Here is a 24,794-nt window from a genome sequence, read left to right on the forward strand (position 1 = left end):
CCTTTTCTCCACACGCTCTCCAGCATTTATTATTTGTAGACTTTTTAACCGGTGTGAGGTGATACCTCATTGTAAATGAACTGATTCACAAAACAGAAACAGACTCACAGACATAGAAAACAATCATATGGTTACCAAAGGGGAAAGGAGGGGGGAGGGATAAATTAGGAGTTTGGGATTAACAGATACTCACTGTTATATATAAAATAAACAACAAGAACCTACTGTATAGCACAGGGAACTGTATCCAATACCTTGTAGTAACCTATAAAGGAAAAAAAATCTGAAATATATATACACACACACACATATATATGTACATATATATGTATAACTGAATCACTTTGATGTACACCTGAAAGTAACACAGCATTATAAATCAACTATATTGATACTTCAATTAAAAAAAAAACTTTTTTAAGATGACAGAGCTTCCTTCAGCTGCCTCCCTTTCTCTTTCTCTCTCTGTCTCTCCCTACATTCACCATCACGTTGTGAGGAAGCCAAGCAGCCCCATGAGCCGTAGCCCCTGCTGAGCCCCAGTTCACAGCCAGCACCAACTGCCAGACTTGAAATCAAGCCTTCACATGATCACAGGCCCCACTTAATGCCACATGGAGCAAAGAAGGGCTATCTCGGCTGAGAGTTTCCCAAATTACAGATTTTTTGAGCACAATATATGTTGTTGTTTTGATAAGCCACTAAGCTTGGGGGCAGTTTGTTACACAGCAACAGATAACGGGAAAAGGATTTTGGTGCCATATCGGTGCTGCTGTAACAAAGAACCAAACACATGGCAATAGGTTTGGGGCTGGGGAGCTGCATGGAAGTTGGAAGGGCCTTGAAGAGACGGTTAGGAGAAGCAAGAAGGATCTTGAGGAGGCTACTGAGGAGGAAGTAAAGGAAAGGAAGGAAAATGTTATTGGAAACTGGAAAGTGCCTTGTTTAGCGGCTTTTTTATTTGAAAACTTTTAAGTTCTAGATTTACTTTGAAACCAACTTCCAAGGGACCACCTGGCTGCTTCTCACTCCCCATAGTATAACGTAAGAAGAGAGAAATAAGCCAAAGACATAACTGTTACCATAAAGGAGCCAGATCTTACAGGGCTTGAAATTCAAATTATTTCTTATTCCCAGCCTTTCTGGATGACAAATGATGCTAAGATTAAGAAACAGCTTCCAGGCAAAGATCAAATCCAGACTGCTGTCAGGAAAATATGGTCAAAAGATGAGGCCAAGGACATAAACTGTAAAACCCTTTTTAAGACCACAGAAAGATTTAAGGTAGCGCATCACAGACCCTTTCAAATAGTCGAACAGCCAATTAAGACTTCTGAGGAGCTTTACCCTCTGCCCCTCCAAGCCTTAAAGGAAGCCTGAAAAAAGAGGCTTATCTTGAAGATATTTGTGGGTATAGCTTTTGTCTGATGGAGATTATAAATGGATTCATTTAAAACCCAAAACGGGGACTTCTCTGGTGGTGCAGTGGTCAAGAATCCGCCTGCCAATGCAGGGGACACAGGTTCGAGCCCTGGTCCAGGAAGATCCCACATGCTGCAGAGCAACTAAGCCCATGCGCCACAACTACTGAGCCTGCACTCTAGAGCCTGCGAGCCACAACTACTGAGCCCACATGCCACAACTACGGAAGCCCGCATGCCTAGAGCCCCAGGCTCCGCAACAAGAGAACCCACATCAATGAGAAGGCTGCGCACCACAAAAAAGAGCAGCCCCTGCTCACCGCAACTAGGAAAAGCCCACACGAAGCAACAAAGACCCAAAAGCACCTCAAAATAAATAAATTTTTAAAAAAATTTGCCAAGTTGGAAAAGAACAGAGAAATTACAAAAAGGAAAAAAAAAGGCATTTGGACCCCCAAACCTGTATGAGTGGGAAGCAGGCTACTTTTATGGAAAAGGAAGCATGACTCAGAGTGTAGAACCAAGAGCCCGGAGGTCAGAGCCTAGAAAATCATTTCCAGGCAGTAGGCCTAAACCCTAATCAAGGAACTGACCACAGGTGGATTTCAGAATTGCTATGCACCAGTGGCTGCTGGGTGCCTCCCACTTGCCCCTTCGTGAACAAGTATCTTTAGCAGTTATCCTATGCCGGTCCCACCATCGTAGTTTGGGATGATGGGGGCTGCCTATCTTATTAGTGCACAGGTGTTCAGATCATCCAGAGAAACTGAACTCAAGAAGCCATGCTCAAGGAATCACACCTAAGGAGCCTCACCTGCACCTGTACCTGAGTTAGACCTGTACTCATCAAGCCTGAGCCTGATGCCTTCATATATGAGAACTCTGAGGGGTCTTGAGAGGAAATGAGTATATTTTGCACATGGAAAGAATGTCAGAGCATCTGAGAATAGTGGGAAGTCTGTGGTGGTTTAAAAAGATGCCCACAAATTTACAATAGCCAGGATGTGGAAGCAACCTAAATGTTCATCAACAGAGGAATGGATAAAGAAGATGTGGTACATATGTACAACAGAGTATTACTCAGCCATAAAAGGGAACGAAATTGGGTCATTTGTAGAGACATGCATGGACATAGAGACTGTCATACAGAGTGAAGTCAGAAAGAGAAAACCAAATATTGTACATTAACGCATATATGTGAAATCTGAAAAAATTGGTAGAGACGATCTTATTTACACAGCAGAAACAGAGACACAGACGTAGAGAACGTAGAGAACAAACGTATGGACACCATGGGGGAAGCGAGGGGTGGGATGAATTGGGACATTGGGATTGACATATATACACTACTGATACTATGTATAAAATAGATAACTAGTGAGAACCTACTGTATAGCACAGGGAACTCTACCCAATGCCCTGTGGTGACCTAAATGAGAAGGAAATCAAAAAAAGAGGGGATATATGTATATGTATAGCTGATTCACTTTGCTGTACAGTATAAACTAACACAATATTGTAAAGCAACTATACTCCAATAAAAATTTTTAAATAAAATATTAATTAATTAATTAAAGATGCCCACAAATTCTTTAGACCCTCCTCCCATCAACAGATGGAGTCTAATGACCCTGTGCTTCAGTATGGGCCACCCTTAGTGACTCACTTCTAAGGAATAGAATGCAACAGTAGTTAACACTACCCGACTTCCAAGGTTGTCCACAATAAGTGATAGTTTTTGCCTAGATCTCTCTCTCTCAGGATGCCATCACTATGCTATAAGGAAGCCAAGCAGCTACATGGAAAGGCTACAGGTAAGTGATCCAGCCATGGTCCCAGCCAGGTACCAGTAGACAGTCAGCATCAACCACCAGTGGCATACTGAAGTCTCCAACGGTTGCAGAACCATTTCTCCCTTCAATTCTGTCAATATTTGCTTCATATGTTTTGGGGCTCTTTTGTTTGGGGTATATATGTTGAAACTTGTTAGAGCTTCTTGAGAAGTTAATACGTTTATCAATATATGATGCTTCATTTATCGCTTGTAACAGTATTTTACTTAAAGTCTATTTTGTGTGATAGTATAGACATTCCAGCTCTCTTTTGGCTACTATTCGCGTGGAATATTCTTTTCCATTTTTTTCACTTCAATCTATTTGTGTCTTCGGGTCTTTTGGGTCTAAAGTGAGTCTCTTTTAGACAGCATATAGGTGGATCATTTTTTTAGTATCCATTCTGCCAATCTCTGCCTTCTTATTAGAAAGTTTATTCCATTTACATTTAAAGTAATTATTGATAAGGAAGGACTTACTTCTGCCATTGTTGTTTATTTTCTGCATGTCTTCTTTTTGTCCCTCATTGCCTCCATTACTGTATTCTTTTATGTTTAGGTGATTTTTTAGTACTGAACTGTTTTGATTTATCATTTTCTTTTGTGTATATTTTGTTGATAGTCCTTTGTGGTTGCCATGTGGATTGCATTTACTATCCTAAAGTTACAACAATCTGATTCAAATTGATACCAACTTAACTTCAATAGCTTACAAAAACTTTGCTCCTATACAGTTCCATGCTCCCCCTTTGCATTATTATTGTCACAAATTACATCCTTTTAAATAGATTTATAATTTTATAATAACATAACTTAGAATTTTATAAATTATAAATGTTATGCATTTGTCTTTTAAATCATGTAGAAAATAAAAAGTGGAGTTATAAACCAAAAATAATACTAGTTTTTATAATTGCCCATGTATTTGCCATGATTGAATTCTTTATTTGTTCATATGGCTTTAAGTTACTGTCTAGTGTCCTTTTACTGCAACCTGCAGGATTCACATTAGCATTTCTTACAGGGCAGGTCTAGTGGTAAAGAACCCCTTTAGCTTTTGTTATCTGGGAATGTCTTAATATCTCCCTCATTTTTTTAAAGAACAGTTTTGCTGGATATAGAATTCCTGATTGACAATTTTTTTTCTTTCCACATGTTAAATATATCTTCCCACTGCCTTCTGGTTTCCATGGTTTCTGATGAGAAAATTGCTGTCAGTCTTATGGAGGATCACTTGCATGTGATGAGTTGCTTCTCTCTTGCTGCTTTCAAGATTCTGTCTTTGGCTTTTGACAATTTGATTATAATGTGTTCCCATGTGGGTCTCTTTGAGTTTATCCTACTTGTAGTTCATTTAGTACTTGAATTTTTAGATTCATGTCTTTCATCAAATTTAGGAAGTGTGCAGCCATTATCTTTTCAAATATTCTTCTACTCTTCTCTCTCTTCTTCTTCTGGGACTCCCATAGGTATATGTTGCTCTGCTTGATGATGTCCCAGAGGTCTCTTGGGCCACCTTCAATTTTTTTCATTCTTTCTTCTTTCCACTCCTCAGACTTAAAAATTTCAATTGTTGTATCTTCAAGTTTGCTTATTCATTCTTCTGCCTGGTTGACTCTTCTGTTGAACCTATCTAGTGAATATCCACTTTATTATACTCTTCCACTCTAGAATTTATTTCATTCCTTGTTGTAATATCTATCTCTTTACTGATATCCTCATTTTGTTTGTACATCATTTTTCTGATTTCCTTTAGTTCTATGTCCATGTTTCCTTTAGCTCTTTGGACATCATTACAATAACTGCTTTAAATTTTTAGCCAATAAATCCAATGCCTGGGCTTCCTCAGGAATGGTTTCTGTCCATTTATTTTATCTCTTTCAATGGGCCATGTATTCCTATTTCTTTGTATGCCTTTTGATATTTTGTTGAAAATCAGACATTTAAATATTTGGTAACATATTAAGTAATGTGGTAACTCTAGAAATTAGCTTCTCCTCCTTCCCCATGGTTTTCTGGGTTTGCGGGGCTTTTTTATGGTTGAAAGCTGTAGTGGCCCATCTGCTTAGGTACTTTTTCAAATAATTTTTGCCTCTTCCAACTTCCAGCAGCAGCCAGCTTTCCTTGGCTTGTGGTCACATCACCTCCTCATCTTCTGTTTGTCTAATCTCCCTCTGCCTCACTCTCATTAGGGCACATGTTATGGCATTTAAGGCCCAGCCAAATAATCCAGGATAATCTCCTCATCTCAAGATCCTTAACTGAATTATATCTGCAAAAACCCTTTTCCAAATAAGGTAATATCTACAAATTCCAGGGACTAAGATGTGGCTGTCTTTTAGAGGGGTCCATGTTTCAGCCTACCACATGAAGCAACAGATAAGTGAAACAAGTGGTTTGAGAGAATAAGTCAAACAACAGAGAGAAAAGTGAGGGTCCTAACACCCTTGATCCCCTGACCCCAGTCACCCCATCCTCTTTTCTTCTGGCATTAGTTTAAATGGGGTCTCTTCCTCTTGAAAGCAGAGGTCCTCATGCAAAACAAAAATCAAACAAACAAAAAAACCAATTCTAATGTTAACTGAACTTTCACATATTTATATACATATCATTTATCCCAACTAAGCTAACATTCCTTGAGGGGAGGTCATCTCTTACACACGTGTTGGTTCACCACAGCCTGGAAAACCTGGCAAATATTCAGTAAATAGTTGTTCATGTGAAAGAGTGATGTACATGATGTACTGGCTTAAGAGCCAGGCTCTGCTCTTAACTTGCTGTGGAGTTTTGGACAAAACAAGATGCCAGTAACAGCCAGGCTCCTTTGTGCACAGGGAAAGGAATTGTCAACCCACTTACTCAAGTCACAGAATTTCCCCTTTTTTTTAACTTTTCTATCAAATGTCTTCATATGACCACAGAGTGGTCAAACCAAAGTATTCAAACATTTGTAGAAATACCTGTATGTGTTTAGTATTTAACTCTGCCCTAAGTCCATTAGGCCTCTCATTATGGGCTTAACTGTGTGCTCCCAAAATTTATATTTTGAAATCCTAACCTCTAAGACCTCAGAATGTGGCTGTATTTAGAGACAGGGTCTTACATAAAATGAAGTCATTAGGGTGGGCCTTAATCTAATATGACTGGTGTCCTTATAAGAGGAAAAGATTAGGACAGAGACACATACAAAGGGAAGACCATGTGAGGACACAGGAGACGGCCATCTACACACCAAGGAGAGAGGCCTCAGAAGGAACCAACCCTGCCCACACCTTGATCTTGGACTTCCAGCCTCTAGAACTGTGAGAAGTAAATGTCTGTTGTTTAAGCCGCCCAGTCTTGTGGTGCTTTGTTATGGCAGCCCAAGTAACTAGCACATTCCTCCTGCTAAAGGAAAGTCAACCATTTGTACTGAAAACAGAGTTTGGACCTGAAATCATTGTAGTGAGAAGATTCAGTCCTGTTTAGGCTTTTGCCCCAATCACAGACACATCCCTTCCAGGTGTGTTGGCTACTTCACAGTTGGCAGACAGAAGGGAAATGCTCCTTGAAAATAGCTGAAGTTTCAATTTCACTTGAAAAAGTGAAATTGTTGACATTTGTACAGTCCTGAATGCCCTTACAAGAGTGGTGATCACTGTACTCCAGTGAGCTGGCCCCAGATAATCTAAGTCACTGCCTTGTCCTGTTGGGCCACCTGTAGAGCAGCTGAGCTCCTTGGACCCAGATGGAGCATTCCCGCAGGTGAGCCTGTTGCCCTGGGATCCCAGCCAGCCTGTCAGCCACTCTAGGAGAGAGGCAGGAACACAGAAAAACTATGGGAGCAGCTTCAGCACAGGAGGAACTTCCTGCCTGCCCTCCTGCTGCATCAACCAGACTCTCCAGCTTGAGAGATTGGTGTCACCTGCAGAGCTTCAGACACGTACACAGAGAGAGAGGAAGATGTGTCCACTACCAGCACAACCACCTACTAACACCAGTTTAAAAAGTGCTGCAGTTCAGGGCTTCCCTGGTGGCGCAGTGGTTGAGAGTCCGCCTACCGATGCAGGGGACACGGGTTCGTGCCCCAGTCTGGGAGGATCCCACATGCCGCGGAGCAGCTGGGCCCGTGAGCCACAGCTGCTGAGCCTGCACGTCCGGAGTCTGTGCTCTGCAACGGGAGAGGCCACAACAGTGAGAGGCCGGCGTACCGCAAAAAAAAAAAAAAAAAAAAAAAAAAAAAGTGCTGCAGTTCAGCCCGCAAGAAAGTGTGTCCAAGTTCCAACTAATTAGACAGAGGAGGTGGAAAAAGAGAATTTTTTTTGTCTTGGTGTTTGGTATTCAGCAGCACATCTAACCTTGGAGCTGTCAGGTTTCATCATGAATAATGACCGTGACCACACCCCACGTGATCCTCGCAGGGCAGACCAATTTCCTCACAACTGGGGAAGCAAAGCAGAGGCCACCTAGAGACCTGTGATGTGGTCATGAAGAGGGACATCCGCTCCCCTGTGCTTCTACCCCCAGAGCACCAGGGGATCTAACATCCCACACTTAACGCCAACACAGAAAGAGCTGGGTGTGCACCCAGCTGGAACACGGGGAAGAAACAGCATCACGGTGAAATCATGCTTTAATCTGCTACAAATGAAAGGGATAGATATCATATGTAGATAAACTCTCTGGGTCTGGGCACAAAGCTCCAATCCCAAGTAGGTGTTACGTGACTGACTGCACCCTTAGCACGCATGAAAAATGCCAGCACCCAAACCTGCACACACAAACAGTGACGCTAAAAGCCACCATTGGCTGAGATCTCTGCCCTTAGCTCACAGAATCAGAAATTCTCCTATAAAGAGGAAAAGACCCTAAGACAATGTAACCAAGGGATGTAAATGGCATATCGTACATATTCTCATTCTGCAGCATTTGTTTTTACGTTTCGCCTGTCTCCCAATTTTTAATTTTTACCTAAAATAGGAGGCAGACACACAAGCTTTCATTCTTGTGAGAATGATGCTAAAGAAAAACCCTGAATGAATACAAGTGCTCATCTCCTAGTAACCTAATGGTTTTAGAAAAATTCATGGACCGTTTTCCTGATGCATGCCCAGTGTGGAGCCCTCATCCGTCCCTTCCCCAGTGGTCATATAAATAAGAGTTTCCAGAATCCAAAACCTTCCTAGCTAGGTTTTATCCCCACAGCTCCTACAAAGCTGTTTTCCACGTTGGGATGCAAGATGCTTTAGACCCAGCAAGGCCGGAGGCAAAGCAGAAGGACGGCCGGAGCACACGCTGGTCCTCTCTGAGCAGCTCCCGTGGCCTCGCCTGACAAAGAGGGTGGTGACACCTCCTCCCGGGAACTGGCCAAGATCTCAGTTGATGGTGACTTGGATGGTTCTTGTGCTGGCATTTTTCACAAGTGATAAGGGTGCAATCAGTTGAGTAACACCTACTTGAGATTTGAGCTTCTGTTTGTGTGTTTAATGGAAGCCTCATCATCCCAGGACAAGGGGAGACACTGCAAGCACCCCTCAGAGCAACGGAGGGTGAGCCCTGTGGATAACGTGCCAGAAGGATGATGTTTCCAGACCCTGGGAGGTGGGGAGAGGAGGGAACGGTGTGGGCAGGAGGCTGTGAACAGACGCTGCACCCACATTCACATCGGAGTTCAGGGCAGCTCTTTTCAAGTCAGAACACAAAAAACAGTACAGGCTGCCAAGAGTCACATTTCTGTTCTGGGGACCCCAGCATGGTACCCACCTCCCACTGACTCTGCTGTCCTGCGGGTATAAAAATGACCAGATTCCACTCAAGCTTGTTTTCTGCTTCCTAGGCTCGGATGAAATGTGGTGAAAAGGAATCCATGGGTTTTCTCTGTGCTCAGTCACGTCTGAGTTCTGAGACGAGAAGGCATTAAACTTCAGGAAGCCACGGGAGGACATTCAGAGTGGGGTCCCCGTGAAAGAAAGGGGTGTTGGCTTGGATAATCTGCACACTCACCAAAGAGCCACTGTGGATAGAGAAATCTTGCTAAAGAAAGAATTCAGAAAAAAAAAAGAAAATGATGGCAACTTAGACAAGAACCAGCCACTTTCTGTTTTTTTGTTTGTTTTTTTGCGGTACGCGGGCGTCTCACTGTTGTGGCCTCTCCCGTTGCGGAGCACAGGCTCCGGACGCGCAGGCTCAGCGGCCATGGCTCACGGGCCCAGCCGCTCCGCGGCATGTGGGATCTTCCCGGACCAGGGCATGAACCCGTGTCCCCTGCATCGGCAGGCGGACTCTCAACCACTGCGCCACCAGGGAAGCCAGAGCCAGCCACTTTCTAGCACAGTTTCATGCTTGGCCTCTGCTGTGATCATTTTTCTCTCAATGCCTCACATTTTTATTGTGCTAGAATTTTGTCACAATGACTATTGGTTGAGACAAGGAGAGAGAAGGGAAGTCAGTGCTGGCCATTCTTCACTCCGAGAAGGAAAGTCTAGACAAGAGGAAGGCCAGCTCTGCGACGCAGCACAGTGATACGAGTCACTTAAGTGCAGCACTCACCTATGCACAACCTCGCCTTGTGCGCTTGGGAAGCGGACATGGTCACTGGGGGACACGGGAGGGCAGGGGGTGTGAGAGCCCACAGATCCACGCAGGAACAACTAGGATTCGTGGTCCATCACAGACTTAGACAATGAACTTATGGTTACCAGCGGGGAAGGGTGGAGGGAAGGGATAGTTAGGGAGTTTGGGATTGACATGTACACACTGCTATATTTATTCAATAAAATGGATAACCAACAAGGACCTACTGTACAGCAGAGGGAACTCTGCTCAATGTTATGTGGCAGCCTGGATGGGAGGGCAGTTTGGGGGAGACTAGATACACGTTTGTGTATGGCTGAGTCACTTTGCTGTGCACCTGAGACTATCACAAGATTGTTAATCGGCTATACTCCAACATAAAATTAAAAGTTTAAAAAAAAAGATTAAAAAAAATTTTTGAAGGTGAAAGAAAGGAAGGGAGGGAGGGAAGGAGGGAAAGAGAGAAAGAAAATCATGGTCCACGCTCTCCTTTTCTCCCTCCCAGCACATCACAGACCCTGGTCGCTCCTCCCCCATCTCTGGACGGCAGTGTCTCCCACTGTGGGACTCTGAGGTCTCATCCTTGCCCCCCAGTGGACATGGGAAAAGCAGTAATGCGCTGAAACCGATGAGCATTTTGAGCCTCTAGGAGAAAGACCCTAAGCACATACCAAAGAGCAACATTCTTTTTCTCCCAAGCTCTCCCAGCTTTATGCAAGAATATAAGGAAATATTCATCTTCCTTCCCTAGTGAGGGAGAGATGTAATTAGAGGCCTGAAAAGGTTTCCCCACAAGGCATCAGCGGGTAACTCTGCCAGCCCTTTAATGAGATAAAACATGGAACTTTCTATTCTGGGCTTATGGCTCCTTGCTCTGGAACACAAAGTCATTTTAATGAATGAATCTAGAAAGAAAGAGAGAAAAGCAAAAAAAAACCAAGGGGATAAGGTCACCCTCTAGATGCTACTGGCTAACCTCGTGGACACCGGCAGATGCCGTCCCCAGAGACAGAGCACAGCTGCTCCTAACAGAAGAAGGGAGCCCACACGAAGACTAAATGCTGAGTGGCAAGAAATTCTCAGCAACTCTGAAAATGTTTATTAGTAACCCTGCATAAACTAGAGGAGAAAGGAAATTGTATTCAAATCCTATCTCAACAAATCTCATGACAACAAGCTCTCCACCTCAACGCTGTCCAAACTTCCCTAATGCCATAGCAATCAGTTTATGGGAATTTATTGATCACCTACTATGTGCTAGTCCATGTCCATGCACTGGGCCCTGCAGCGATCCGTTTCAGACAATAGCCAGTTTCAAATCTCTTTTCAAGGCAAGCAGACTTTGGGATGGTGGCTTATAGCAGTGGTGGCTCTTCCAGCTCTTGGCCCTTCTGTAAAATGCCCTTCCAGCATATCCTACTCACCCCTTAGGGCCTAGATACATTGCCACCTCCACCAGGAGGGACACGGCCCATGGACTGAACCCCACCTGCCGGACTCAGCTGGCCACTGTACCACAGGCCTGATTCTCCATGGAGGAAAGTCCTACGCCAGCGTTTGCCCAAATGTCAACATGCACCCCAATCACCTGGAAGGCTTGGTAAAGCACAGAGTGCTGGGCCTACCCCAAAACTTTTCCTTCGGTACACAGTGACATACAAACAAGGAAAAAAGATAGACAGGGGCTTCCCTGGTGGCGCAGTGGTTGGGAGTCCGCCTGCCGATGCAGGGGACACGGGTTCGTGCCCCTATCCCGGAAGATCCCACATGCCGCGCAGCGGCTGGGCCCGCAAGCCATGGCCGCGGAGCCTGTGTGTCCGGAGCCTGTGCTCCGCAACGGGAGAGGCCACAGCAGTGAGAGGCCCGCGTACAGCAAAAAAAAAAAAAAAAAAAAAGATAGACAGAAACACTGGATACAGGTGCCTTTATCCTTTTAGCTTCCCTGTGAGGTGTGTCCCGTTCAACCTCGTCCCCTGAGGTGTTTCAGGGACATTTGGAGAAAAGACTAAAGAAGTGAGGCCTTCATTTAATGAAGCCCATCGAGAGAACCACGTCCAGAATGTCCGAGTTTTCCTTGATCAGAAAAAGAGGGCGTGGTTTTCCACCTGTGTCAGAAGCTTTGTGTGTTACAGAGAGAGCCGTGTTGTTAAAGGAACCAAGACTGAGCCCATGGAAGAGAAAATAAACGTGTGCCACACCTGGGAGCCTCAAAACCTAGGTGTAATTGTCTTCCGGAGACAGAAGCCCCCAGGGGCACCCTGGTCCAGGAACAGCTCATCTGCTCTTGGTCTACAGCTGGGCGGGGGGAACGGGCTACTTCCCCAAGCCTCGGACCTGCTTCCTCTCCCACACCCCTCATCCTCCATCTGGCCTCATTCTGAAATCGAAACGGCCTGTCAAAGAGAAGTGGCAGAGTTTACAGAGTTCCGCCTCCATCCCCAAATTCCTCTCCTTCCTCCCACCCCCCATCACTCTCTAAGCCCCACCCCAAAGGTGTATGAGGACTCCAGACAGCATCAGCTCTGGATGTCTCCTAGAATAGGATTTGCACCCTCCTTGTGGAAGTTGCTCACCCCATTCCTGTAGCGCCCCATTTCCTAATGGTCTGTGACGAATCCCCTGGGAAACCAGAATATGGGCCCATGAGGTTGAAGACCAAACCTCAAGGCTACCCAGCTTCCTGGGGATCCTTAGATCTACATTATTTCCAGACCAAACGTCGGTGTGCTAAGCTTGGTTACCACCAGCAGTCTACCTCAAGTTCATGAGTGGCTGGGGGAAGCTGGAAGTCCTTTTAGGCCCTCTCTTTTCCCCTGACCCAGCAGAAATGGGGGTGAGATATTGCAGTCGGCACCTGCGTCCTTAAAATCCTTCCCAAGCCAACCATACCTGCGACCTTCCCTTGCACATACTCCACCCTGTGTCCACTCGGCTGCCATGACTGCCCTCGTCTGCTATGACCCAACTCCTATTTGGGTGCCTCATTCTGTTTTTTCGGGCTTCTGACCAACTCTTCCGTCTTTATGTTATGACTTCTCCTTTCCAGCTTGGCTACTTCAGGCCATCTACATGGGAATTTGGATACATTCGTGCCCACTGGCACAACCTGGCATCATCTCTTGAGCTCATCCCATCTCCTACACCTGGTCCCCGAGAGCATGAAGTCAGAAAGCTCCATGAAGGCTCATACTCACAGGCATCCCAAGGTCAGATACTGTGTCCACCTTACTCTCCTATTCCTTCCACAGTGCCGAGCACACCGTAGGTGTTCAACAAACATTTTCCAATTCGTGAATAACGTTTAGATATATCACACCTTAGGTAGATAGGTGATGAGTTAATATAACTTATATTGTGCCAGTACTCAGAGTGTTTCTGGACAATCAATAAAGTTATACTTATGACCCAAAGGATTATTGCTCATCAAGGGCTTTGAAATCCACAAAATAACAGTGCTGTAAAATAGTCAACTGTTACTGAGTGGAGGTGATCAAAGGACCAGATTACGTGATTCATTTGGGGTGTGGAGGATAGGGGTAAGTAAGAAGGGAAAGAGAAATTGGACATTATGGGAAAAAGGAAGAAAGAAGCAATAAGCAAAGTAAAACTCACCCTTGTCATAATCATCTTCCTCAACCGCTTTTTCTTGAAGTTTCTGAAGGTTTAATCCTAAGGATTTTACCTATGTTGGTTTGAAGGGGAAAAAAGGAAAACCAAATTACAATCGCATTCACACAAACTTATTTTGCTAAAGCTAAGAACACTTAGAAACTATTTCGAAGCTGAACCACTTTATTCTCCTTTAAAAAAAGAACCACAAATGTACGTTTTTTCGATGCCAGATGCATTTGTTTCTCCAAAAAAAAAGTTATACAGTGTAATTTGAGCATAAAATCCACAAAAAGAGTTAGAATGTTATTTTAAACAAAAACATCACGCTGTACCCTTACCTGTGTGAAAAATGCATAATAAAAAGGAATACAAATTTCCTGACCTGACCAAAGGGTTCCTGTTCAAAACACCACATTAAAATTATGGAAGTAAACACACCAACATTAGAAGAGAAACCAAGAGAAGAAAAGCATGAACTTCAACTTGACAGGCTGAGGGCTAGGCAAGAATGAAAAGAAGGACTTTACCAAAGACGTCCTACGGTTCACACCCCTTCCATTACAGAAAGGGGTGCTGTCTTGCTTAACACGCCTGTGGACTCAACGATCCCATCACTTGTCTGAGAATCACCAACGTGTTCATTTGTAATTATTTCTCTTCTCAACAGGAGGCCCCGGGATTTTCTGCAGGGAGATTTTTAGCCTATGGGTGAGTGGATGTAAGCTTGCTCCCTGAAAACCTGCTTCCTCCCATCCTTTCCCAGCTCACACCTACCTCTCCTTCCACACCTGGCTCAGGTGTCACCCCCGCCAGTCCATGTTAAAAGTCCTTCCTGTCTCTGGCCATCATCACCTGTACTTGTACTTATTCACAAGATCCGAGCCATTTCACAAATATTGACTATAAGTGTCAGGCAGTGTTTGAGGGGTTGCAGATAACAGCACAAAATTCTTAGCCCTCTAGCCTTACAATTTCGTGTAGGAAGGCAAAAAGTAAACATAATAAGTAAGTTTTATGGAGCCTTAGAAATGGATTAGCATTATGAAAGAAGGAAAAAGTAGAACCACGTCAGGGGGGTCAGGAATGCTGGCAGACTATGGGGTTGCAAATCTCATTGAGAAGGTGCCATCTGAGCAAAGATGCATATACGTGGTTAGGGAGTGACCCGTGAGGCTCTCCGCGAGAAACACGTTCCACGAGAGAGAAGAGCTGGCACAAAGGCTCCAGGCAGCAGTGCTCTGGGCTCAGCAAAGTAGAGCAGGAGGACACTGGGCCTGGAGAGGCTTGGTTAAAGGGGAAATTGTAGGAGATGAGGTCAGAGGGGTAATGACGAATGTGGGACAAAGAAACATGACATTTAAACATTTAAAAGTTCCGATTTCGGTGCTTCCCTGGTGGCGCAGTGGTTAAGAATCCGCCTGTCAATGCAGGGGACACGGGTTCGAGCCCTGGTCCAGGAAGATCCCACATGCCGCGGAGCAACTAAGCCCGTGCGCCACAACTACGGAGCCTGCGCTCTAGAGCCCGCGAGCCACAACTACTGAGCCCACGGGCCACAACTACTGAAGCCCACACGCCTAGAGCCTGTGCTCTGCAACAAGAGAAGCCACCGCAATGAGAAGCCCACACACCGCAACCAAGAGTAGCCCCTGCTCGCTGCAACTAGAGAAAGTCCGCGCACAGCAACGAAGACCCAATGCAGCCTAAATAAATAAATAAATAGATAAATAAATAAAAGTTCTGATTTCACTCTGAGGGGCATAGGAGCTGCTGGGGGGCTTTGAGCGAAAGAGTTCATGATGGGCTATATGTTTGAACGGTTTCCTCCTGACTGCCAAGGGCAAGGGCAGAAGTCGGGTGGCCAGGGAGGAGGTCCTGGATATAACCCAGGAAGGAGGTGACGGTAGCTTGGATTCTAGCGGGAGCGGTGAAGTGATGAGAAGTGATCCAATCGTGGATATGCTCAGAAGACAACTGGTGGGAGACAGGCCCAACAGGATTCGCTACGAGATCTCATGTGTGGGGTGAGAAAGAACAGGATGCTGTCTGGTTTTGGGTCTGAGCCACTGAAGGATGGAGTTACAAGAAGTTGTCTTAGTACTTATCACACCAGGTGACAGCTATTGTTGTGTTTTGTTTTGTTGCATTGTGGGGTTTTTTTAACATTTATTTATTTACTTGGCTGAGCTGGGTCTTGGTTGTGGCACGCGGGATCTTCGTGGCCGCGTGTGGGCTCTTTAGCATACGGGACCTTTTAGTTGTGTCTGTGCACTCCATCCAACCTTGAGCAGCTGGAGGGCAAAAACTACTTTGCATCCATGTAGAAAATGGCAGCGGTCACCCTTACCTAGTTCTCCGCTGACCTGGGCTCCCGGAAGGATTACACTTCCTCCCCTCCCAGTTCCTGCTTAACGGGGTGTGAATGGAAGGGACCCAGGTGGCTCGTGCACTGCAGCACGGAACCGCTCCTGTGGATCCCTCAGCCTTCTCCTCATCTCAGGGACTGAGGGGCCTGTGCGCTCAGGGGTGGAGCAGAGCCCCCAGCCACCCTGCGGAACATGACGTGTAGGCAAGAAGCACAGCTGTGTCACGTGAAGCCTCTCGTATTGCAATGCTGCCTGTTACTAACCTACTCCAACTAATACAGCCTCCAAAGCCAGGCACAAAGTATTGTACGATGAGTAGTAGGCAAACGCTTCCCGAAGGAATGAAAGAATGAGTAAATAAATATGTTTATCCTTGAGTTGGTCCATGGGACAGGTACCGATTGTGCCAGTCACTTAGTCCCACATATTAGGGATGGAGGACAGGTTCAATTGCCATGTGAAGTTATAGCATCACCACCACCACATCCAAATGATGGGGTTATTCAACCCTAGAGTTGACGCAGAAGAAATACAGGAAAGAAGGTCAAAGAAAGATTGACAACCAGTGCCCACCTCACCTAACCCCCTCACCCAGCTATCCCGGTAGGACCCTGAATTGATGCCCTGGGATGCGCGTGAATGTCCATCTTGGCTGGAAGCACAGCCACCGATGTGCGTGTCTTATCCAGTGACACAGCCCAGGTGAGGCAGGCACTTTCTCTCCGTTTCTTCCAGCTCCACAACCTCAGGTGGGACCCAGCACGCAGGGCCCTCCCCACTTCCCTCCTCTGCACCCCAGTGAGCACTTCCTTTCATTGTGATTTTCTCAGCCCCACCCAACTCCTGGCAATGTCCCTGGGTGGCTATTCCTAAACAGTGTAAAATGTAGTCGATTCTCAGGCGTGATCATTATGTTCTATAGAATCGCTGGGAATGCTCAGTTAGCAAATACTGAACCACAGCTTCCAGGGGAAATACTGGGTTAGGTCACAATATTTTGCCAACTGATCAACACATAATCTTGTTTCATGTGTGGTTCGGTTTAAAGATGCCGTATTTGATATTTATTTCCGCCTCATTAACATTGAGCTCACGGCCAACAGCACAACGACTCACACCTGAACGAGGCTCACCTAACACGCATTTTCGCCACTACACACATCGCAGCCTTCTTGAGCTCAGGAGCACCAGTCAGCACTGCCAGCCCTGTGCTCGGGGGCCAGCTTAAACAGTGACATCACCAACAAAAAGAAAACAAAACATGTGAAAAGCATGGCACTACAAATAAAAATTTAAAAAAAAAACAACTGGGCTTCCCTGGTGGCGCAGTGGTTGAGAGTCCGCCTGCCGATGCAGGGGACACGGGTTCGTGACCCGGTCCAGGAAGATCCCACATGCCGCGGAGCGGCTAGGCCCGTGAGCCATGGCCGCTGAGCCTGCGCGTCCGGAGCCTGTGCTCCGCAACGGGAGAGGCCACAACAGTGAGAGGCCCGTGTACCGCAAAAAAAAAAAAAAAAAAAAAAAAAAAAAACTGAATCACTTTGCTGCTCACCTGAAACTAACACAACATTGTAAATCAACTAGACTCCAATAAAAACAAATAAATTTTTTTAAAAAACTTTATACCAAATTTGAAAAAAAAAAAAAAAAAAGGCCACCAGAGAAAAGGGAACCCTCCTGCACTGTTGGTGGGAATGTAAACTGATACAGCCACTATGGAGAACAGTATAGAGGTTCCTTAAAAAACTAAAAATAGAACTACCATACGACCCAGCAATCCCACTACTGGGCATATACCCAGAGAAAACCATAATTCAAAAAGAGTCATGTACCACAATGTTCATTGCAGCTCTATTTACAATATCCAGGACATGGAAGCAACCTAAATGTCCATCAACAGATGACTGGATAAAGAAGATGTGGTACATATATACAATGGAATATTACTCAGCCAAAAAAGGAAAGAAACTGAGTTATTTGTAGTGAAGTGGATGCACATAGAGTATGTCATACAGTGTGAAGTAAGTCAGAAAGAGAAAAAACAAACACGGTATGCTAACGCATATATACGGAATCTAAAAAAGTGGTACTGATGAACCTAGTGGCAGGACAGGAATACAGACGCAGACATAGAGAACGGACTTGAGGACACAGGGAGGGGGAAGGGTAAGCTGGGACAAAGTGAGAGAGTGGCATGGACATATATACACTACCAAATGTAAAACAGATAGCTAGTGGGAAGCAGCCGCATAGCACAGGGAGATCAGCTCGATGTTCTGTGACCACCTAGAGGGGTGGGATAGGGAGGGTGGGAGGGAGGCTCAAGAGGGAGGAGATATGGGGATATTTGTGTATATAGAGCTGATTCACTTTGCTGTACAGCAGAAACTAACACACCACTGTAATGCAATTGTACTCCAATAAAGATGTGGGAAAAAAAAAAAAAAGTCCACCAAAAGGACACTAGTTTACAGTCTGAGCTGAAACAAGACCTCAACTAGAAACTGCATGTCGGGTGGCTCAAATTTTTAGCCATTCTGTGCATGTCCACAAACGACCAGCAAAGCATTGTGAGCACTGACTTTGGTCTTCAATAAATCTGAGCAAGTAAGTGAATTCCCAAATACAGAATCCGCGAATACGGAGGATGGACTGTATTTAAAAGGAGCTAAAACTCAAATTCCTGAGATTTGCATTTTTACTTAAGGAGAGGGGAAAGGGGGTGAAGGAAGTAGAATATAACATCTGAAAGGTGCCGGAACACTAGAATCCCAATCTTTCAAGGGACCTTTTGGAAGAGCCCAAACCTCTCCCCAGTCCTGTAGCCCAAATGAGCAATCTGGGGTCTCCGCACAAACATAATGGAAAAAGCAAGGTCTCCCTCATCACACACAACTCCATGGTCAGGAACCTCTTCCTCCACCTGAAGCAAAATCTGCCTTCCTATTAGTCCTATACCCTGGCACGAGTCCCTTCTGTCACTCCCACCGCCCTGAATAAAGGTCATCCCTCTCCACACATCAGACATTCAAATCGGTGGAAGCAGCATCATGTTTCTCGCTGTCCAGGTGCTGGATTACCATAAACAAAGATACTTAAACAACAGATAAACTGTGTCCAGAGCCTACCATTCGAGACAAGATACGAGTTTAATGTGAACTGTGGGGAGACGACTGAATTCTTTTTTGAATTCAAATTCTCCTAATTTGAATTAGGAGAATTCAAATTTGAATTAATTTGAATTAATTCAAATGAGAATTCAAATTCTCCTAATCTGAGCTATTTCTCTAATGATGTAATGAGCAATCTTCTGGTTTCTTGCTAGGTACCAGAACCGGTCTGAAGCCCTGCGCATGGATGGGCACTTTAATCCTCACGACAATCTAATGAGGTAGGGGCTGTGGTTACCTCCACCTTCTACAAGAGCGTCTTGAGGCACAGAACAGTGAAGCAAATGACCTCAGGTCACACAGCAAGGAAAGGAAAGCACCGGGCTACCACCCAGGCAGTCCCACCAGCCTGCCAGGAGTGCAAGCCCACAGGTGACCCAGCAGTAACCAAGACCCCACAAAATAACTCTCCAGTGGGTTATGACCAATTATTCATTTTTAAAAGCTGCATGTGGGCAATCAAGGACAAAAGAAGAGCTATATCTAGGGTGGGTTTTCTTTCTTTTTACAACTAAAAATCATGAAATCCAAAAGGTGAGTCAAGGTGGTTCTCCCCAGCCACAGACCCTGGAATTCCAGCTCCCGGGCCCCACAGTGTCTCGGTGGTGCAGAGACTGGCATGGTGAACCTGTGGCACAGCTGGGCCCCCAGAGAGCACATCTACTCAGGGTTTCACAGACTCCAATTTACCAAAACTCCTAGGTTCACAGGAGGACATGATCTACATCTGGGTAAGAAGAGTTAAAAGGAAGGGAAAAACTATTGGTGCCACCAAAACCCAGGGGGCCAGATCTTGTGAACTGACTGCAGCGGACCCATTGCCAAGCAAGTTTCTGTCTGTTTAGTTATTTGGGAGGTAGGGAGGCTAGTCTTTATAACCGCATTCTACTTTTGCTTGGCTTGGGTCAAAACATGGATATTTGAAACGGAGAAATGCAGATATGTTACCGAGATTTTTTTTTAAAGCTCTCAGAAATAAAGTGTTGGAAATTGGCATTTAGAGTCTGAAAAGCACAATGGTGCAAACCTCTACTGAGTGTCTGGATCCTTGTAGGTGCAACTCTCAGCATCTCTCCTTATGTCTCAGACAGTCAATCCAAGAAATCTGTCAATTAGATACCTGTGTCCCATCTTAGCAAGATAAATTATTTCACTAAAACTAGAAGTTAATCAAGCACCAGGCAGTATGCGAGGCACCAGGCATCCAAAAATGTCTAAGCAAAGTGACCTGTAGCTAAGGAGCTCATGGTCAAGTGAGGAACTTGGACCCCAAACAAAGGATTATTAACGTGACGAGTGCTGTAATGGGGCACGTGCAAAGGGCTGTGGGAACGGAAGAGGATGGAGGGAATCATTTGGTCTCGGGCAGTAAGAGAGTTCTCACATGGAAGTGGCTTTGAAGTCACACCAAAAGGGAGAAGGAGAGCTGGGCAGGTGGCACAGTGCAGGAAGGTCATTCCGGGCAGAGGCCAGAGGCACAGGAACAGGAAGCAGCCCCCGGTGGCTGAGCCGGCAGCAGTAAGGCATCTGGATAGCCGGGCAGCTGGAGCAGGTCGGGAAAGGTCTCGATTATCAGGATGAGGAATTTGGAGACCGTCCGAGAGAAGCAACAAACCACCCGAGGCTTTAAGCCAAGGAATGACGCCATCCCAGCAGTGTTCCCAAAGATAACGCTGCTGGCCACGCAGAGGATGAACTGGGGAAGAGAGACACTGGAGGAAGGTAACTACATCAGGAACCTGCTGCAGGACCCAAGTGAAAGGTAAGGATTTGAACCAGGCAGGGGCCGTGGCCATGACCGCGAGAGCGGGTTAGCTGCAGGACTGACGGAGCTTGGAGATGGAGCAGAGGTGGGGAGCAAGGTGCAGGGAGGTGTCGAAGAGGCTGCAGCTCCTTTCAGGAGCCGGATGGATTGTATTAACTCGAATCGACAATAACAGATCAACAGCAAGGCCCGTTAGAGCGGGTTTGGTGGGGAAGACAGTGGCGTCCGTTCGGAACACATCTGTCTCAAAGATTCCACGCATCACCTGGGAACAGAGACCCCACGCTGGCCTGGTTGCACTGTCTCCCTGGGTGACAAATCAATGGCTGGACTGGGACAGGACAAACAGGGACGGGGCCAGAAACATCAGGCCACAGGTAAGGGATCGAGGGTAAATGAGATCAGTTGCTGTAAATGAACCTGAGCCTCACATTTTCAGGTACTCCTTCCAAATCCTGATAAGATGGGCTCTACTTCCCTGCTTACGTGTACATATGCCACACACACAGGTGCGCACACGTACACGTGCCCCCATACGCACACACATACACATGCACACATATACATGCACACACATACTCATGCACACACCCCAGAAGAAAAACAGTCTTTCAACAGGACGAGCCAATGGTTCACCACAAAGCGCCTCTGCCCGGGTTTCTCTGGGAACTCTTCGGCATAGAACACCCCTGCCTACTCCCAGGTGTACCCACCCCTCAGATAACTGGCTGGACAGCAACATCATGATGCTAGGACTGACATCTATACAGCCTGTCCCAATTCCCAAAGCACTTACATTCCCACTTGAACCACAGAACAATCCCGTGTGGTGTTATCGGCTCTAAATAAGGAAACTGAGGGGCTGAGAGGTTTAGCGACCAGAAACAAAGTCTCCCGACTCTATGTCAGAAGTTCCCACGACTACAGTACAACATGAGTGCTGTAAACGCAGAAGCAGCTCTGGATCGCCGCCAGTTCAGAGCAACACTGTGTTTATATCCCTCAACCCTGTCCACACACCAGCCAGCTGCATCTCCCCTGCTCCCTGGCCCCAACCCCCTGTTTCAAAGCAAAGCTCAGCTGAGCTAACCCCGCATCGCTCAGGCCAGAAACTGCAGAGGACCTGCAGCCCAACAGCAACAAACCTGAGCATCTAAGGGACAGAGAAAATGAGAACAGATTCGAATTCAAGCTGAAAGAGAAGAGACAGCAGTGAGGCAACATCTTTTTGCAGCCAGCCGGCAAAGGAGCTGCCAGCGGGGAGCTGGGCAAGCCCAGAAGTGCTGTTTCCTGCCCTCCGTCCAGAACTAATCTGAGCCGTGACCACCACCAGCCCACAGGCTGGGGAGACACCCACCTCCAGCCGCCTCTGCTGGCCCTGAAGGCAGTGCAACAGTGCCAGCTCGCATTTGCTAAGCAGAGGGTCCCAACGGTGAGCGTCCCCCGAGCTGCCGCCCTCAAACCATGAGGGATCCGGGGCGCGGGAGGAGGTGGCGTCCGTGTCCAACAAGGGAAGCGTCTCACACTCCAGCCTGGGGCCGCCCCCCGAGGTCTGGGCAGCATCTGCCAGGCCCTGAGGGGCCTTGAGAGCGAAGGGGGAGGAGAGGACCCGAGGGTGCTCGTGGGGTCCGTCCAAGCTGGTAGCCTTGGCCTCCGTCTCCTCGGGGCTCCGACGCGGGTCCTCGGCCTCTCTGGATGGCGGGCAGCCTTCTGCTTCTCCCCGTTCCCCAGCAGAACACAGGGAGAGGCGAATGAAACTAAAGCTGGAGGTGAAGACATCCTGAGAGCCGGCAGGGGTGGAGAGGGCCTTGGGGCCACTTCCGAGGCCGCAGCTGGTGCCCCTCACATCCTCCGGGGACATACAGCCTTTGGTCCAGGCTGCTTCCTGGCGAGGGCTTTGGGCCTCATGACTGTCCATGGATGGCAGCTCCCCCGGACACCCGGCGTCCCCGGGGCCACACGGCCTGGGGAGCCTCTTGGGCAGGGTGGTGCCAGCCCTAGGCTGAGTCCCACAGAGCCCTGGGCTTCCTCTCACGGCCACCACAGCCAGGCCTCGGTGGCCCACGGAGGTCAGAGCCGAGGCTGCTGTGCTCCTGGGAACGGGGCTCCCGACCGAGGGACCTCGCCACTGGCCTCCAGGGTCAAGGCCACATGGCCCGGCCCTGGACTCAGCGCAGTGGGACTCCTCACCGTGCACCCCTCCCTGGGCCCGGAACAGGGCGCCCACTGGCGGGGAGAGGAACCCGATCCGGGCCCCAGCTGCGCTTCTCATGTAGCCCGGCCTCCGTGCCAGCCGCCTCCTCCGAAAAGACGCTGCCGGTGGTAAGCGATCTTCGCTGCCTGGGAAGAAAGAGAAAACAGCACCGTAAACACGCACATCTCCCTGGCTCAGCTGGAACTGCGTTTGGAGAACATCCCCGGCTTCAGAGGTCATCCCTCGGGGCATCTGTCAGAGATGCTGGCTCAGTGGTCCCCAGGCCAACCTGGTATGAAAACTCTGATTATCCGTGGGAAGCGTCCGCCTGGGACGTGCAGACTCAGCACAGCATCCCAGCTCCTCTGCTGAGCAGAAGGGCTGGCACTGCTGTGACTTATGCCGACACGTCAGCGGGCACATTGGAGGCACAATGTCGGCAGCTCCTCTGAGCCTCCAGTATTCCTGCCTGGTGGTCTTTTAGGAGCATCAGCACTTTCACCCTGGAGTGGTCTGGAAGGCAAACGATCTGAAGCCGAATGCCAGCGCGCTCCCCCAAATGAGATCCAGTCACCTATCTGGCTTCTCTGAACACGTACGTGTGGTTTCATCATCTGAGTTACCCATGTCCCTGCACACCTGCGGACCGTGGAAAGCTGGCAGAGACACAATCTATGCCCATCTATTCATCTCACAGGGAATTACAGGAGGCCCTGCTTGCTGTGTTCTCCAAACCAGGGGCTGTGTTCCCTTCCCAGCTATGCGAGAGGGATAGAAACAACGAAAATCACTGATACCTCTCAGAGGCATGATGCTACAGCAGTTGGAGAGCATAGGCTCTGGCACCTCATTGCCTGGTTCAAACCTGGTTGTGCCATTGCTGGCTGTGTGACCTTCCACAAGTTACTTAGCCTCTCTGTGCCTCAGTTTGCTTATCAGTAAAATGGAAATATGCACAGTACCTCTCTCCTAGGGTGGTTGTGAGCCTTAAACTAAATGAGTTACTACAGGCAGGCAGCTCAGAACAGTGCCTGGCACTCATAATAAGTGTGATTAAAGTGTTAGTTACTATTTCAACATTTTAAAGCACCCCATTACTCATGATGTGTCTTCATCCACATTTATTTCCTTTGCTCCCAACCAAAGTCATGTGAATCAAGCAGACCAGGAATTATAACTTTCCTTTTATAATTAAGGAAACTGAGGCTCAGAGAAATTAAACAGCTGCAAGTGACCGAGTGACCAGGGCCAAAGTCTCCTGACTCAGCCCACGCAGCGCTCTCACTTTGGGGCCCTGCCGCACCTCAAATGAGACTGGATGGGAAGGGTAAAAGCAGGAGCAGACAGCATGAAGCACAGCCGTACATACACACAGCCTGTGGCAAGAAGCGGAGTACAGCTCCCCGCCGGGTCCACGCATCTCTCCCCACCTCCCAGAACACAGATGCTCCCAGCATCCTCGTCATGGTAAACAAACAGCACTGAGCATCTAGGGTACCACTGTGTTATGATCATGCCCTGCATTTAAGTTGCTCGATAAATGGTGAATGAATGAATGGATGCATGGATATATGGAGGGAAGGTAGAATAGATGGATGGATGGATGGATGGATGGATGGATGGACAGATAGATGGATGGATGGATGGATGGATGGATGCATGGCTGGATGCATGGATGGACGGACAGACTGGGGCCCATCTGAGCCCCAAACACACGCTCTTTCTGTACCCTTTGCCTCAAAGTATATCACTTAGGATGACCACTTGAAATGACAAAAAGTCAGAAGAAAGAATTTTCTTTTTTCTTCATTTATTTTTCTTTTCTTCTATGCAAAGTCGGAATCAGTAGAAAAGGACATATGGAAAATGTATAGGAAATGTAC

At 47.0% G+C, this 24,794-nt stretch overlaps 1 protein-coding gene across 2 annotated transcripts in view; it reads right to left on the reverse strand.

The window, feature by feature from the left end:
• DISC1 (DISC1 scaffold protein) overlaps nt 1-24,794 on the reverse strand; it is a 368,262-nt gene that overhangs the window by 291,575 nt on the left and 51,893 nt on the right. For both annotated transcript variants that reach the window (XM_082638731.1, XM_082638730.1), the window contains exons 2-3: nt 22,075-23,057; nt 13,417-13,486 (exon numbers count right to left, since the gene is read on the reverse strand). In XM_082638731.1, the coding sequence (XP_082494857.1) occupies nt 13,417-13,486; nt 22,075-23,057 (1,053 nt within the window). The remainder of the gene's footprint in view (nt 1-13,416; nt 13,487-22,074; nt 23,058-24,794) is intronic.

This window comes from Mesoplodon mirus (genome assembly GCF_964341445.2).
Source record: "Mesoplodon mirus genome assembly, chromosome: 2".
In the NCBI taxonomy this organism is placed as follows: Eukaryota; Metazoa; Chordata; class Mammalia; order Artiodactyla; family Ziphiidae; genus Mesoplodon; species Mesoplodon mirus.